General features: G+C 33.0%; 1 protein-coding gene across 1 annotated transcript; it reads left to right on the forward strand.

Moving 5' to 3' along the window:
- The first annotated feature begins 8,084 nt into the window (after positions 1-8,084).
- Positions 8,085-10,950, forward strand: LOC113782520 (putative late blight resistance protein homolog R1B-17). Its single transcript, XM_027328411.1, has 3 exons — positions 8,085-8,380; positions 8,662-9,284; positions 9,389-10,950. The coding sequence occupies exons 1-3, from the start codon at positions 8,085-8,087 to the stop codon at positions 10,948-10,950; spliced, it is 2,481 nt and encodes an 826-aa protein (XP_027184212.1).
- The last annotated feature ends 6,949 nt before the right edge of the window (positions 10,951-17,899 follow it).

A 17,899-nucleotide genomic window follows, 5' to 3' on the forward strand; every position in this document is an offset into this window, starting at 1 on the left:
CACACACATTGGGTCTGCTTTCAACACTAGTTTTGCTATATATAAAGTTTGAGTAGGGTTTGGTGTAAAAAAAAAAAGTGCCATTATTTGTTTTGTCAAATATACCCTTCCAATATTTACTATTATCTACCTACATCTAAATCTGTTGAACTTCCCACCCCTACATAACTACCAGTATAATAAACACACACAAACATAGATTCATATCACCCTTTTGAGCCTAAAAAGACTTTCAATGAAGTAATAACTGCTAACAATTTCCTATCCAAAAAAAATGAAAAAAAGATGAAAAACACAAATTTTCCATCCATATTTCTAAAACAAAACCTCCAACAACTATTAAAAATTTTAATATACTAGTGTTTTGACCCGTGCTATGCACGGGATTATATTTCAAATCAAAATAATATTGTATATATTTATATATTATGGTACAGAATAATAAATATATATACACTAAAAATTTTAAAGAAGTGATGCTTAATATTTTGAAAAAAAATTAATCTATAATGATTTACATAATAAAAGAATTGTTAACGCATTTAAGGAGAAGGTTAGGTTGGGTGGTAAGGTGAGAAGAGTTTTCTTCAAAAAAGTCAATTTATCAATATCCGACAAAACATATTATGTTATACTCATATATCAATACTTATAATATAAAAAAAATAAATTATAACCAATTTATTTTCTTCCATTTTTAGAAAAAAAAATCTTTCTCCTATCTTGTGCCCATATAATTGTTGAATGCATTTAGATTAGCATTTTTCATAAACTTTAATGTATATTTTAAAAAAAATCTCCGTAATATGTGTTTTAGAATTCTCAAAATTATTAAAAATCACCATCATTTCCCTCTTCTCTTATCCGACATCCAGTCATCAGATGCCTCCTACGACTTTCATACCTTCTATCATGGTACCACTGTCTCTATTATTATTTTTTGGGTAAAAAATAAAAAGGCCCCCTGTGATAAACCTAATACACAGAAAAGCCTCCCATGGTTTCAAAATATACAACACAACCCCTCATACTTTGAACTAAATTGTAAAGGTGACGGAATCCGTTAAACTTAACGGAAATGGTCAAAATGACCAAAATACCCTGATATAATTCAACAAAAAAACAGCTCAAAAAATCATTTATTTTATTTTCTAAGTAGAGAGAATTGAGAGTTAAGGGGTAGAATAGGTATATTTGATAAAAATTAGGTATAAAAAATTTTTTTTAGGTTCCAATATGTCATTTCCGTTAAGTTTAACGGATTCCGTCACCTTTACAATTTAGTTCAAAGCATAAGAGGTCGTGTTGTATATTTTGAAACCATGGGGGGCTTTTCTGTGTATTAGGTTTATCACAGGGGGCTTTTTTGTTTTTAACCCTTATTTTTTTGTCATCTCTGTTATATCCCTGCAATCCCCTTTCTTCTTCTCTTCCTTCTCTGCCCATCCTTGTAACCTATATTTCTTCTTCAACATTTCCTACCACTTTTCAACTTCTCACCATTTTCTTCCCTCGCTCCTTCCCCTATACCTAACCTCTAAATTCATATCCCTACAACCCAATATATTTAACTTTACCTATCATAATGAAAATATAAAATTGAAAATTGATTATGATGGTTGCAATTATTAGTATCTAAAAATGAGAATGAAAAATTGATAATATCTATAATATCCTCAAGTATTACAATCAATATATATATATTTAACATAGCAAATACATATTTACATATGAAGGCAGCAATAAGAATACATAAATAATTAATGATACCAAAAGTTATCCTTAGTGTTTGGGTTTTGCACTCTTATTCAAATCTAATGTCAAATTTGGGCCAGATATATACAAATTAAGTAGTATTTTAGGGTTGAATGTTTTATATCTTTTTCTTAAATTATAATGTTACTTTTTAAAAAAATTTTGGTAGAATTGGTGTTGTTATTATGGTTATTTTTTTTAATCAAAAATGAATATTTCAAAAAAAAAATTCACGTTAAAAGGCTAGTAGTACTTTGTTTTTTATTTAGTGATTTCATAATTTGGATTTCACGAATGGTACCATTCTTGATTTTTTAAATCCACGACATTATTTCATGAATATTTTTTATTTAATTTTGCCCTTTTACTTAGGATTACAAAGTTAAAAGATAAAATATTGTCATTTACTTATTTACTTTTACTAAGTTTGGTAATGCTTTCTTTTTATTTATCTTCCCACTAATAAACTTCAAACCAAATTCATATATAAGTGGAGTCACTACTTTTTTAAATTAGAAAGGCATGGAAGCTACTTCTTACTTAAGAAAATATTATTTGCACTCCATTTTTTATTATTTGCAATTCCACTATTTGTTTTATCATATAGTATAATTAATGAAAATTATATAACCAAAATGATTATTGAAGTGTGAATAACAAAAATGGAGTGTAAATAATCTTACTTATTTATTTGTTATCTCTTCTTATGGTCTTATAGAAGTTTTAATTGTTGTAGAATCATAAATACCGCAAGGCAATCGGAAACGTGATGGGTTGAAGTTCAAATAGGATAACAGGCATATTAACCAACAATTTGAAATGAAATGATTTTAAAAAGTAACCAACAATTTCAAATGTGAAGAGTAGATGTGGAAGTTGAGAGGAATATATTTTATAAATTAAATTAAATGTGAAATGCTATAAAAATGGAATTGGTAGTGGGAAGATGCATGGAGGCTTGTTGCTAAAAATCCCTTCTCAAATTTATATAGATATAGATTTTTAAAAATTTTCTATCATTTCCTAGATTTCCTACACCCTTCATCTTTTAAACTTTTTATGACCCACTTGTCCTTCTTTCTCTCATCCACTTTCTTTTCTTTCTCTCAATGATATCTCTACAATAATAAAGCGGGAACAGGTAATTTGATGTAATCAGTTATCACTTTTTAGAATTCCTCTTTACCCTTCAAATATCTTCTCACCAACTAACATCATACAACCAATGAAATACATGTTTATTACTTAAACATAACTGCTTATAGATAATTGCTTGATTTAATTTTTTGTTTGATTTTTAAGATTTTGTTTGTATTAACTTTTTTAATTTACTACTACTAGATTTTATTGTCAAATAATGAATCTATATTCATTAGTTTAACAGAAGATTTTTTTAATCACTAGCATACACATCGAGTGTGTCAATCACTAGTCTTACTATATATAAAGTGTTGGTGAAAACAAATTGTGTCATTTAATGTATTGCCTAATCCATCTTATTTCTAAAGAGAATTACATCATTTTAACTACCCACCTCCAAACAATTACTCCATGCGTGTTGAATTAACCACCACTTTCCTAACAAAAAACTACTCTTTTTTAAAATGGGTATAATAGTTTAACTATTATTTTTCAACAAAAAATAATACTAATTGTTTTTGATATCTTTTTATTAGTAACACACACATTGGATTTGCCTTAAGCACTAGTATATATAAAGGGAGAGTAAGGGGTTTGGAGTAAATATTTATTGTCACTTTACGAACTTCCTTTTTTGCCCTTATAAAAGTTATGCTTACTTTAATACCTACACATATGTTGTCAAGATAACTCCTCCTGAATAATTTTTATTTTTAACTATTTAAATATATGTTTTCAACATAACTAACCCTAAACATTACAACTAACAATATAGAATTATTCTATGAAAAAAATTTGAAAGATTAAAGTTTCTTTTAGTAATAAAAATTTTATATAAAATATATGGCCATAAATATTGTGTATTTTTTGATTGTACACGCATTGAATGTACATATAGCATTGGTATACATAAAGCAAGAGCGAGGAGTTGGTGTAAACTTTTTGTATGGCTTTATGTTCTTCTTAAATTGCCCTTGATAACTATACACTTTCAACTTCCAATATATCCTTCTTCCAACTAATATGTATATCTTATTATTTTATTTCTCAATTTATTTAGTAAATATTAATTTTTATCAGCAACTATCAATCGCGATTATGAATTACTACTAAAATTAATAAATTATTTGTTTATATATATATTTTATTTTAGTGAATTTTCTATATATTTACTATTACAACATAAAATTAATTCTCTTGAAAATGATTTCAAATGTAGTCAAAAAATTTGACACAAATTTCTTTTATTAGTTGCATGCACATTCGTGTGTATCTTGAACATTGGTTGGCAATATGGTTAATTGTACTAAATACGCTCAAATTGGAAATATTGGGGACCGGATATTTAAAAAAGAAAAAAAACTTAAGGATGACAAGCTCACATTTGGCGAATCAAAAGCGCACATGTGATGTGACCAACTTTCAAGACCAAAACTGCATTTTTCCGTGATAGAAATTGTTGAAAAAAAAAACACTAAGATGACTTATTCCCTAAAAGAGTCCATTCCCTAAAAGAGTCCATCTAAAAAAAAAAAAACTCCAAAATCACGACATTCTTAGATACAAACATGAAAATCCTTACAATCAATAACTTGGGTTATTCATTAATTTGTTTCTATGTTATACATTGTTTAGTATAGGATTTTCCTTCCCGAGTTAAAAACTCCTTTTTGCGTGTAAACTAAAAACAAAATGGGCGAAAACTGATATCCAATGTACCAAATCACTAATTTTCAACGTGGAAAGGGAAATGGAGGGCCTGGGCTTTGTTAATTTGTTAGTAAAGGGCTAATGAAAAGGTAATTAGTCCGTGTGCAGGAGATACAGCCAAAGCCAATCATATTGCTAACCAAAAAACAAAGCAAGACAGAAAGGTTGAAAAATAACAAGTACTGATACAGTGCTAATGATGCAGATAAGAGATTGAATTCCCAATCTCAACTACCACAAAATTGAATAATTCCCAACATGTGGGCGAACCTTTGCATTTTAAAGTCTTCCACCAACAGAACAAAGACAAAATAACAGTCTTGCAAATTGCAACGAGAAAGTGAGAAACGAAGAAAGAGCCTCGCCTACAATACTTGACTATTTTCAAATAATGAGAAAGTTAACCTCGAACAAAATTCGTTCAAGATCCAAATTTGATCTCAGAGTGAATAGATTAGAAGACACAATAATGGACATATCCTCCAGTAGTAGCACTAGTTGCTTTGATTCCTCTCTAGATTATCTGGGCTGGTTGGACAAGGCCTTCCAATATAAGTTCCATTCTGATCTAAAGATTTGGGACCTGAAGATCGGGTTGACATATTACAAAGCTTTGACCTGTATCTGAGAAACTCTAGGAGGAGGAGGAACCATGAGACCTGTTCGGAACAAGATGTGGAGGAGAAGGATGTTACTTCTTTCAGAATTCAGAACCTGATTATCAGAAGAATGCAAGATCTTGAATTTGCCTGCAGCAAATTATTTATTCATGCTAGTTTACCAGGTATACTTAAGATGAAAGGAGAGCTCACCATATTCCGGAAAGAAATCAAGTTGTTTTTCAAGACAGATATCAACGAATCGTGTATCAACTTTCTGTTGGACTATTATTGGCTGAGGGATCCAGGACTAGTTATTGATTTCATTGATTTGGTTTCAAAGATTCTGATGGAACTTCTCCTCAAAAGTCAGATATCCCATTTCAAGACCCTTGAAGAGAAGCTAATGTTCTTGAATAGTTTCATTCGCTTTGCCCTGCTACACGGTGTCGACGGTCAGCAATTGATAGATCTCTTGGTTCACGCTGAAGTGGTGGCTATCAATGCATTACGCCTGATTTGTACACGCTGGTTTGACAGAGATGATGAAGAAGTATGCGATGAAATGGGACTTCAAATTTCTGACTACTACGTGAGAAGATTAATCCCACTCCCAGAGATGATGAAGAAGTATACAATAAAATCGGACTTCAAATTTCTCAACTAATACGTGAGAAGATTAATCCCAGTGATCCCCAAGTCCGAGAAACTTATATCCATGTCCTGACTGCTTCAAAGTTATCAAGATCATCAGACACTTCAGCTCTAGAGAAAAATAAGCATCTAGTAGCTGACTTTATGGATTATCTCATTCACAATTTTATGGAGCTACTAGAATCTTGTACCAGTATTTTGGTTCCGATTATGAATCAAATGCTAAAACTCCATGATGGGCTGAGATTCCTAACAATCCTTTTCAGGCATCAGGAGAAGTTCAAAGAGCTACCCCATGGAATGAAGACTTATTGGAGTTGTAGTCTGTGATGCAGCAATTGTAATTTTCTCCCTTTCTGTGAGTCAAACCGAAGAAGGCTTGGCCAAGGAAACCGATCTTGCTCTTTTTCATTTGCTCCAAGTGCTCAAGTTTATTAAGGCAGAAGTAATCGATCCGATAACATCAATATCAGGATTTGATTTTCCTAGGACCAATGAGTTGGGCTCTATGGATATTCTGCTTGAAAATCTGAAGGAACTACAGAGTTGTAATGAGGCCGATGATTCAATTGCATTCCCATATGATCAAATCCACAGAGTCTTAGAAGATCTCGTATTCTTAAGATTTTTCCTTGGAAAGATAGTAGACCAGTGCAATCAGAACAAAAAACTCCAAGCTTTTTGGCGTCGTGTTATGGAGGTGGCATCAAGGTTCGCCGTCGCGGATCTCGGTCGCGTCGCGGTCTCGGTTGTTCCACATCCGTCGCGGCATATCGGATGAATATCGGGTGATACATACATTATAGTATATAAAAATTTTCAAAAAATCTGAAAAAATTACTAAAAATAGAAAATATCATAAAAAGCACAATTATCAACTTAAATTTACTAAATACCTACATTATCATATATAGTTACTAATTATTAAATAAAATAATGCTGTCATTACCATAAGGGCCTATAGCATTAGCAATAAAAAATTTGCATTATTTAGATAATAATAAAAAATTTTATTATCTAAATATATTAAATTTTTTCTAATCAAGTTTAATTATGCAAGGTAATTTGCATTATTTCGATAATAATAATTTTTTTATTATCTAAATATATTGAATTTTTTCTAATCAAGTTTAATTATGCAAGGTAATATGCATTATTTAGATAAGAATAAAATTATTTTTTTATTATCTAAATATATTACATTTTTTCTAATCAAGTTTAATTATGCAAGGTAATTTGCATTATTTCGATAATAATAAAAATTTTTTATTATCTAAATATATTAAATTTTTTCTAATCAAGTTTAATTATGCAAGGTAATTTATACTTTGACAATTTGCCCAATTCAATTTTTTGTTTAACTAACTGCAACAAACTCTTTTTTTTTCTTTACTTTTTCTAATTAATTTACCTAAAATCATTTTAACCAACATAATTGAGATACATGAAAATAAATAAATTACATTTATGATCATTAAAATGTATCCAAATAATCACTACATATTTTCTAACTAAAATTTAGATAAGAGACTACTAATACAAATTAATCATATACTTAATAATATGTAAAAAGTGTCAAAATGCATTACTTAAATTTACAAATATCTAAATATCATGTCTGAATGCTAAGTTAAAAAAATTAAAATTGATAAGTTATTTTGAAAAAAGATACGGACCTTTTGACTGATGCTTGGATTTAAGATTAGGAACCTAATCTCTTAATTACTTGGGCCAAAGCTGGACTTTACATGCTTCTAATTTTTCCTTCAATTTTTTTCCCTATGGCTGGGTTCGGTACAAAAGCCCATCTCCTGTTTAGTGCAGCCGCAAGTCCTCCAATTTGTTTAGTGCACTTGCGGATTCTTCCCTTCGGTTTGTTTAGTGCAGCCGCAAGTCACTGGATTCTTCCCTTCAATTTTAGCCATTTCTTCCTCTGACTCTTCCCTTCATTTTTTTTCCCAATTTCCGTTGATCAGTTTTTTCACCTCCTTCACGGCCAGATAAGGTGGAAATTGAAGAGCCGGCCGTCACCTTTACTCTTTCTTTTGCTTTCTCTTTCCCGCTATTGTTGTCTTCCTCCAACAGCCTGCCATCACCTCTGTTTTGAGCCGCAGCCGGACGATGAATAAATTGCAGAACCGATCGGCTTGTTTCTCCAGTCGGCCGTCACCTTTATTCTGGACTGAACCTCAAAAACTAGTGATGGCTTGCAGAAATTGCAGAACGATGAAGAAATTGCAGAAATTGCAGAACGATGAAGAAATTGCAGAAATTGCTGGTATGCTTCTCTTTATCCCCACTTTTTCCTTGTCTTTGTGGCTGCAAAATGAAACAATAAAGCATGGGAAAAGACTGCAACAACCATGTGGACCACCCCTTGTAATTGTAGTTTTGTTTGGTTTTGTAAAAGGCTCTGCAACAGCCGTAGCTAACTGTGGTGCGATGCCTTATGTGTTCTTTCGGTGTCGGTTCCTTTTTTGTTTGGTTTTGGCTTCCCAGTTGGTGTGTAAATTTGTTAGCCGGTACATATCCGAGTTGAATCCGAAAATTTGGCCGTTATCTTGCTACACGGTGCTAATTCGGACGATATCGGCTGATTCGGAGCGATTCAAATCGGATATGGTGTAATCGGCGTTTCGGGTATCGGTATCGGAACGGCACCTGCCGTTCCGGTTATGACTCGGCCGAGTCGTCTCGGACTCGGCCGAGTTGGCGAACCCTAGGTGGCATATAAAGCAGAGTTAGTGATCAACTCGAAACCTTTTGGTGATGAACGTGAATATTGTTTCGATGTTGTTGCTAGAGATATCAATCTTATGAAGATTGAGACCCAAGAGATCTATGGTAGCATGAGCGATGTTGGTGAAACCAAGAGAGTTACCAAGACTTTCACTCCCATGCCATCACAAGTCACTGCAGCCACGTACAATGAAGATCTGGTGCTCCTCTACAATGAGGTGACAACTATCACTCATAGACTTACAGGAGGATCAAGGCAGTTGGATGTTGTTCCCATCGTGGGTGTGCCTGGGCTCGGTAAGACCACACTAGCCAATATAGTTTATAGTTCTCCTTCAGTAATGTTGCATTTCCAAATTCGTGCTTGGTGCACTGTGTCTCAAGTATATAGCCGGCACAACTTGTTAGTTCAGATATTGGGTAGTATTGATTCTAGGAGCCCAGAACAATATCTAAAGGTGGATGAGGATGATTTGGCTGTAAAGCTAAAACAATTTTTGCTCAGAAATAGGTATCTCCTAGTTTTGGATGATCTATGGGACATTGAGGCATGGAATTTGTTGGAAAGATCATTGCCTGATGATGCCAATGGAAGCAGGATTCTCGTCACGAGTAGATTGCTGAATTTGCAATTCAAACTGGTAGCAAGGCTCACTATCTCCAGCACCTTACTGATGAAGAGAGTTGGCAATTGCTGCAAAAAAAGCTATTTGGCAACGAAGGTTGTCCCACAAAACTACATGGAGTTGGATCTCAAATAGTAAAATCTTGTAGGGGCTTACCTCTTACAGTTGTCCTTGCTGCTGGAATTTTTGCTACTACTGCACAAAATTTCTGGGAAGAAGTTGCAAAAAGTCTAAGGTCCAGTATTGTCCTTGACGAAGAATATTGCATGAAGACACTTGAACTAAGTTATATTCATCTACCAGATGATTTGAAGCCATGCCTTCTTTATTTTGGTGTATTTCAAGAAGACGAAAATGTTCCTGTCCGAAGGTTGTTATGGCTTTGGATCTCCGAAGGATTTGTGCGAAAGAAAACTGGAAAGAGCATAGAGGATGTGGCAGATGACTACTTGAAGGCACTGGTTGATAGAAGTTTAGTCATGGTTACCAAACAAAGAACTACGAGTGGTGCCAAAGCTTGCCCACTTCATGATTTGGTACATGAGTTTTGTGTAGAAAAAGCCAAAGAGGAAAACTTTCTACACATTATTCATCGTGGGAAAGATCTTTTTAGTCTTACTGGCCTAAGCAACCCCCACCGAGTTTGTGATCAGAATACCAGGAAATTGAAGATTCAGCACTCAATGCTATTTTTTCCCAATTTACGCAGTTTGTTGTCGTTTAAAGAGGATGAGTTGGGATTTTGGTTGCCTAAACTTCTTAGAGTGTTGGATTTGAGGAACTTGGTGTTTAATGCATATTTTCCGATGGAAGTAGTATTGCTTGTTCACTTGAGATACTTAGCTCTTCATATTCGAGGAATAAATTCCATTTCCAACCCAATAAATTCCATTTCCATCCCATTTGCAATATCCAACCTCTCAAGGTTACAAACTTTTCTGGTAAGAGGAGACTCAATATTCTATTATGTGTTACCAAAAACTATCTGGAACATTAAGACATTGAGGCATCTATGTATCACAGGTTTCAATTATGGTTTTGTTTTTCCTGTTGACGATCTTGAAATATCCCCATGTTTAGATCATTTAAACACTTTAAAGCTTGCCATTGATCCCTCCTCTCAAAGCTTGCAAAAGCTGCTGACATATTTACCAAGCATCCGCAGGCTGAAATGTAAGAGATCGGAGAAATCAAGTGAAGAATTTACCAGAATTGACGACAAGATTCTGGTGTTCGACTGTTTGAGTCAACTAGAATCACTTAATCTATCTTTTTTTGACGGATACGGATTTAAATTCCCATTGAATTTGAAGAAGTTGACTCTTTCATATAATCATCAGCCATGGAGTGAAATCTCAACAATTGGAAAGTTGCCCAATCTTCAAGTGCTTAAATTACGCCATGGCTCCTTTGTTGGGATTGAAGAATGGGAAATGAAAGAAGGAGAGTTCCCTAACCTCCGAGTCTTGAAATTGATAGGCGTGGCCTTGCGCAGCTGGACTGCATCTTTTGATAGTTTTCTCCATCTTGAGAAATTGGTTGTGCATAATTGTCCGGGGCTGAAAGAGGTGCCTTCTTGTTTAGGGGAATGTCCGACTCTTGAAATGATTGAGGTGAAATGGTGTGATGAGTCTGTTGTAAGATCAGTGAAGCAAATTCAACAAGAGCAGATGGATATGGGAAATGATGTTATAGAGATCATAATTGAATATTGTGGTCATGCATGAAGTTCCTCAGAAGGAGGAGCAGAAGAAGAGTCAAGTCTCTCAGAAACACAGCCAATTCCCTCGCAAGGAGTCTAATTCATGTTTCTTGAAAGCAATTTCTGGAGCTTCCCCATTCTTTTTTAATCACTCATTAATCAGTCCAACAATATTATCGTGCACACTCTGTTTAATGCAGCTACAGATTGATTTGATGCTTATAACTAGCTGAGTATGCAAGCTGCATTTTTCTCTTCCGTCTTTGTATTTCAGTCAGGGTAGTACAGAAAGTTTTAACTTGCTTCTATTTTTCCTCAACAAAGAACCATACACCCAATTGATTGCTATGTTAAAACATACAACAGTTTCTTTTTTTTTTCGTGCAACAAATATTAGGAGGAGATAAATCAAATAAAAATAAAAATTTGGTTATGTTACTTTTCAATAGAGAAAGGGCATAGGAAAAGAATAGCAAAAATTGCCTCAAATAGTTGTCTTGTACAATTTGTGTATTGTTGTTATATGCAGCCCATTTTCATTGGCACTAGATCTAGAAATAGCTTTAGATATCAAGCCAAAGGAAAAAAAAAAAAGTTTTCTGAAAACTTGTGCAACAGTTATCTTTATAAGGGTCTTTCTTTCTTCTTTACTTATTTTCATGTACAAACTTTCTGTATCTTCAAGCTAGCGGTACTTTACAGAAGTCTAAAGAAAGTAAATATTCTAATACTTATTCTTTGCTATTTCATCTCTTATTTCCCATCCTAAGTGATTAAGAGTTCAAACTGATCAAAATGAAAAATCAAAGAAACAAGATGACAATTTTGTTGAGCAATTCTTTATTCAGTTGTCTCGCTCTACAACTGTTCCTTTCTCCAAAGAAATCAAATTAGAATATTTTGAGATGGAAATAGGTTGATTGCATTAAAGATCACCAGTTTTTGCATAAAGGATTTCATTAAAATTTATGACGCACTCCTACCTCACATGTCAAAATTCTCTCTTCAAGAATATACTTTTTTTTTGGTTAATGAAAGAGTTCATATTTGAGTAAATCTTATATACATTGTCAGTGTATACACTATCACGGTTGAATGAATGACACACGAGCAAAATTTGAATTTTAAATTCAAATTTTACACATATGTTATATAGCTAACGGTGATAGTATATACAAGGTTAATTCTTCATATTTTTGTGAACATAATCTTTTTATTTTTATTTCACAAATTTCCATTATCTACAATTTGTATAGAAAAAATGTATCAGCCTTTTTTGGATTGGATGTAATCCAAGTCTTTCCACTATGCATATACAATTTGAAAATGGACAAGTGGTGACAAAGAGTAACCATAATTCACAAATAAGTGCATGATATGACGCTATATGTAGGTTTTAACCTGCTAGCACAGGTTTCACAAGAGACAAAATTGTGATAGTAAATTTGGTGTAATTAATAGTATGTTTTTGCATAAAACAAGTTTCAAAATAACTTACTATTTAAATAACAAATATACTAGATGTTTAACAACAAATTATCACTTTTTCTCTGGAATTTACCATTTTTTATATAAAACTTACTACTTTTTCAAGCAAATTAATGATTTTATTAACAAATCTCACCACTTTGTTAATAAACTGTCCAACATCATTAAGAAATCTTACTCACTTTTAAGTAAAACTTACGCTCTCCCCCCCTTTTTTTTTAACAAAACTTACAATTTTTTCAGGCAAAACTTATGACTTGACTAACAAATGATTGATCAAATTTACCTTCCCTAAGGTTTGGTCAAATTACTAATCAAGTCTTGAAATTTGGCCAAATAACTATCTAACCCCTGAATGAGCAAACGTTTAACCAAATGCTGCCCGACGTCTTCAAGACTTCAACCTTTAGTAATGTTGTTGAGGTTAGCAAAAAGCTTGTGTGACAGCCCCAAAATGCCTTTATGGAGCTCATTTGTCATTACAATAACATACTTTTGCTTATTACCTTCCAACCAAATAGTATATATTTTTGCTTATTACACTCCAACAGAAAAAAATACATCTTGGCTTCCATATATATCCTTTCGCCTAAAAATTAGGATAAATCTTTCATGCATTATTAGTGTATACAAAAGCAGATCCAGATACTTGCTCTATATGTAGAATTTGGAGTTCAAATTGAAATTGAGATGATGTGACATGTAATTAGGTCTGTTTGTGCATATACTGTTCGTGCATAAAATATTGATCCTATAAATTAACTACAATTTTTTCAAATTCTTTCAAACTCAAAATTGGTACTATTGAATTATATAAAGTAAAAATAAAATCAACAAGAATATAGTAATGGTAGCTAAATATAACCTTGAAAAGAATAGTATGAAAATAAGAAAATTTAAAATGCAAAGACTATGAAAAAGAAAATTGTGAAAATCTTTAAAAAAAAAAGAAAAAGAGAAAATGATAACACTAACCCAAAAGAATTCATCAAAAAAGGCAAAAAGGAAAAGAAAAGAATGAAACATAAAGAAAAGACATGGATAAAGGAAATGGCTAATTACCACATGAGAAGTTTCTAAAGAAAAGTTTAAGAAAGAAATATGTAAAAATCTTAAAATGGATAAATACCAAATTTTAGGAAGCAAAGAAAGAAAATTTAGTACGAAAGAAAAGTAACCATATACAAATGTTGGAAGGATATATTACACCTTCTTCTTTCAAGTATGCTATTCTATCAGAATGCTAATTTTATATTACAGTTTCTCCTGTTAGCCGGTTATGATGGGTAGAAACTTGGTAACCTATTTTGAATAATATATAGAATGAAAGAATGAGAGGATATACATGAGGACTAAAGCACAGTGGTGAAAAGTCATCAAACTCACAAATGAATGGCTGTTGTGATGCCACGTATTGGAGTTAACTTGTTATGACAAGTTTTCGAAGGACAAAATTATGGATTAACTTTTTATACAGTTATAATGTATTGATTTTTTATACTAGCAATTTTGGATATATATCACCAGTGCGTAATTTAAATTTTAAATTTAAATTCATGTTGTGTGTCATGATTTAAACTTGCTTGTGTAAAAAGAATTTTACATTGATAGTGTATAAAAAAATTATTCCAAAATTATAGTGATAAATTTAGCACAGCCAGTAGTAAGTTTCACATTTATCTAACTTAACTCTTCAAATAGTAAATCTTACTAGATTTCTAGTAAAGACTATCGCTTTTTTTTAAACTATAATTTTTTTAATATAAAACTTACTACTTTTGCAAGCAAAATGTATGACTTCCTTAACAAATCTTACTATTTTTTTTTTGTAAATTTAACTACATCATCAATAAATTTTACTAATTTTAAAGTAAATCAAATCATTGTGTTATGCAAAACTTACTAACTTTTCAAGCAAAACGTAGGACTTGATTATCAAATCTTACTATTTTTTAGAGATAATTTCATAAACTTCCCCTAAGGTTTTCAAAAGCATCATTGGGATCCCATGAACTTTCCAAAATCTCACTTGGGTCCTTTTTTTTGGGTAACAGATCAGTTCGTGTCAGGAAAACTACTATTAGAAAATGAATTTGGGAAGAGAAAGGATAATTTCATGCAAAAATGCTCTTATGTAGTCTTATGGATCTATTACAAAATGTCATACAAAATAAAATGATAAGATACAAAGACAACAAATGTATTAGTCTATCATACATATATATATGAAGAAATATTTTATTTCATAGTTTATCAATAACTGGAAAGTTATTCCATTTATTTTATAGTTTATTAAAAAAATGAAATTTTATTCTATTTCATAGGATTTGCTCTTCTTCTGTAATACGCATATACTATAAAATAACTCAAATTTCTATCTCTAGTTCTATGAAAAAAACCTTTGATTTGATGAAAATGTATAGTTTCAAAATTTTTTATGCAATCAAAATGGAAAATTTTTGGGTAAAATATATAAAACCCCCCCTATGGTTTGGAAAATTGTCATGAAACCCCCTCATTGTTTAGAAACATCCACTTAACTCCCTAGTGCTTTGGATTTCTTTGGATTTTAGCTGCTAACCGGTTGGGAAGCTAGTGAATGACATTGACGTGACCTAATGGTCACTTGTGACTGGAAGAGACTCATTTATGATTTAATATACTAGTTTTCGTTCCAAGTTTGCCCTCCATGTCTCTTACAAATGAAACCTACCATAGTTGTAGTTCTGCAAATGGAAAAATTGGACAGAGAATCGCAAAACTAAGACAAAATCGTAAGAGTGCAGCGCAGCTTTGGAGGGGTAAAAAAGAGCTTTGGAGGGGTAAAAAAAGCTTTATTCAAGGGAGAAGCCGAAAATGTCAAGCTCCCAAAACTTTGGCGATGGATCGAGGGACCTGAGGTACCAAAACCGATGATGTTTCTGCAAGAATAAATCAAAGATTAAGGTAGTGGAATCTTAAAAACCATCAAAAGGTATGTTGTATTTTGTATGTGAAAATGGTGCTTGTTCATTTTGGGCATGGTACAATCCAATTAGTAGAGAGAGAGGCACTAATGAATCATCCTGCCAAAGTCCATACGTGGAAGGGATTTCACCAACTGGAGCTGCAATGGCAGAAAGATTTTTCAGGTCTGGGCAAGGGATAGAAAGTAATAACTATAACATCATTATGGGACTATAGTCTAAGATTCACAATGTCGAAGCAATGATGGGGCTGCTGAAGATGATGATGATGATGGTGTCTGCAGTTGTGTCTCTTATGTCATTCGTTGTTATATGTATGAGATGAAACAAATTGTAGTGTAAAAGTAGTGTAGTAGAACTTGGCATTGGGACAAATTGTAGTGTAAAAAATGTATAGAAAACGAGGGAGTTGGGCACAATACTAGATTTTGTTATGTCCAATATGTTGCCACATCCTGGTTTCAATTGCATGTAATGAAGTACACATTCAAGTTTCAATTAAGAAAAACGAATGAAGCTACTTTTGTTGCAGTACATTGAAAAAATACATGACAAAAATTGAAAGATTTGAGATTTCATTGTAATGAACTTGTCAAATTAAATCATCTTTAGCAAAGACATAACCAGCAATACTGCCATCCACAACTACAAAAATGCAGCATGTTGCCACAACCATACCACAATGGTATCAATCTACCATAACATGGCTAAAAATTTTAGTTTTCTAATTTCAATAAATATTACAATCAAATCCCAAAAAGGTTCATTAGCAATACTACCACAAATGCCACAACAAGGCAGCATATTGCCACATCCATATCATAATGGTATCAGTCAACCAAAATATAGCCAAAAATATGAATTTTCTAGTTAACATAACCAATATATTCAACCAACAAAAAGGAAATAATCGCAGTTCTTTTTTTTTTGGTCTCTTGGAGCCACAATGTCATAGCCTTGACATCCTTACAGTTGGTTGCTTCCTGTTTGAGGATCTACTTTGTTGGCTTTCTTGGTTGGTATCACTTATAAGCTAACTTGGTTCCTGTATATAAGTCTTCATGGTTAGTATGTAAGTAGATCGCAGCACCCAAAAAAAGGCAATTGAGAACTAGTACCTATGAAAGAGTAGTAGCAGTAGTACTTGAGACACTAGCCTGAGCTATAGAAGCTACAGATGTTGCATTTTTTGTTGGACCAACTTTAGATGCCTATAGTTCAAATCGAAATGAATGAGTGTATAAGTAACAACAAAATAAACTAAAAAATTGATTTGGTTCTAAAATGTTACATTACTTTGTAAAGTTTGGATTTAGGGTGATTGCTGATTTGCAGGTTCTTCTGTTAAGTTCAGATTTCAAACGCCTTCGGCAGTAAACTGCAAGACCCTTCCTACTTGCTTTCTACTGATTTATAGGCTATTCTAGACCCTTCTTCCTCTGTGTCTTTGGCCTACCAGGCTGTTTTTTCACCAATGGTGGGTTCAAATATTGCATTTTGCTATCCACCTAGAACTATTTCAAAGGAACGGGACCAATTGTGAAGTTGTAGGCCCTTAAATATGCTTCCCTATGGTGACAAGCATCAACATATTGCTCGAATTCCAACTTTCTGCTATGAATGCAGGCAACCGCATGCACGCATGGAATGCCACTAAGTTGAAAATGACCATAGGTACATGTTTTCATCTCCACATTAACAACATTTGTCCTTCCATAGCCATCAACTTCCAAATTTTCATTTCTCCATAAATCGCAGCACAATTTCTTGCATTTACCTTTAGTTTCTCTAACTTCTCATGAATGTTTTGGGCATAAAGTGCCACCATGTTTCAGGATGTCCTCTCATTTAGTTGCTGACCTTTGCATTAATCTCCTCTGAATCCACTCCAGCATTGTTATTATTGGCTCATCTCTAGCTTTTAGAATATAATTATTCCATGGCTCACTCATATTGTTGATGCACGTGTCACTCCTACAAGCTGTACTGGACCATAGTTTTGGAGGCAACTGTTTGAACCATCCTGCAGCTGCTAGCTTGTCACCTTCCTGTGGATCCGCCCTTTCAAGATTTGTTAGGGTAGTTTCATACTCTGATATGCTTGCTGCTGCAGCAACTTTCCAAAACATGCCCCTATGGTCTTGATTTTTGAATCTTTGTTTGAAGTTCCCGAACATATGTTTCAGGCAGAATTTGTGCTCTAATTCAGGGAACAACTCCTCAATTACATGGACAAGGCCCCTTTGTCTATTCGAAATGAAAGTGTAAGCCAAGACTGTAAGCATCCCTACCCAAGACTGTAAGCAGCTAACTTCCAAAGGGACTCTTCAGCAAGCAGCCATCTAGTCCTATCATAGGTCTGCATCCTTCTAGAAAATCATTCTTTAGAGTACCTAATCCATAATATATCCTCTGAATAGTACCTTTTCTCACATTTCGCCTATCAATTTGTGTAGTGAAGATATGGACTTCATGGAATTAGGATATTTTTACAGTAATAATAATCCCAAAGTTTATGGT

The sequence above is a fragment of the Coffea eugenioides genome, chromosome 9 (genome assembly GCF_003713205.1).
Source record: "Coffea eugenioides isolate CCC68of chromosome 9, Ceug_1.0, whole genome shotgun sequence".
Lineage (NCBI taxonomy): Eukaryota > Viridiplantae > Streptophyta > Magnoliopsida > Gentianales > Rubiaceae > Coffea > Coffea eugenioides.

Coding starts and splice junctions, on each gene's coding strand:
- LOC113782520 (XM_027328411.1), top strand. CDS start 8,085: ATGAAGAAATTGCAGAAATTGCAGAACGATGAAGAAATTGCAGAAATT. Junction 8,381..8,661: donor GTGTGTAAATTTGTTAGCCG/GTACATATCCGA, acceptor TGTTGTTGCTAG/AGATATCAATCTTATGAAGA. Junction 9,285..9,388: donor CTTACTGATGAAGAGAGTTG/GCAATTGCTGCA, acceptor TACCTCTTACAG/TTGTCCTTGCTGCTGGAATT.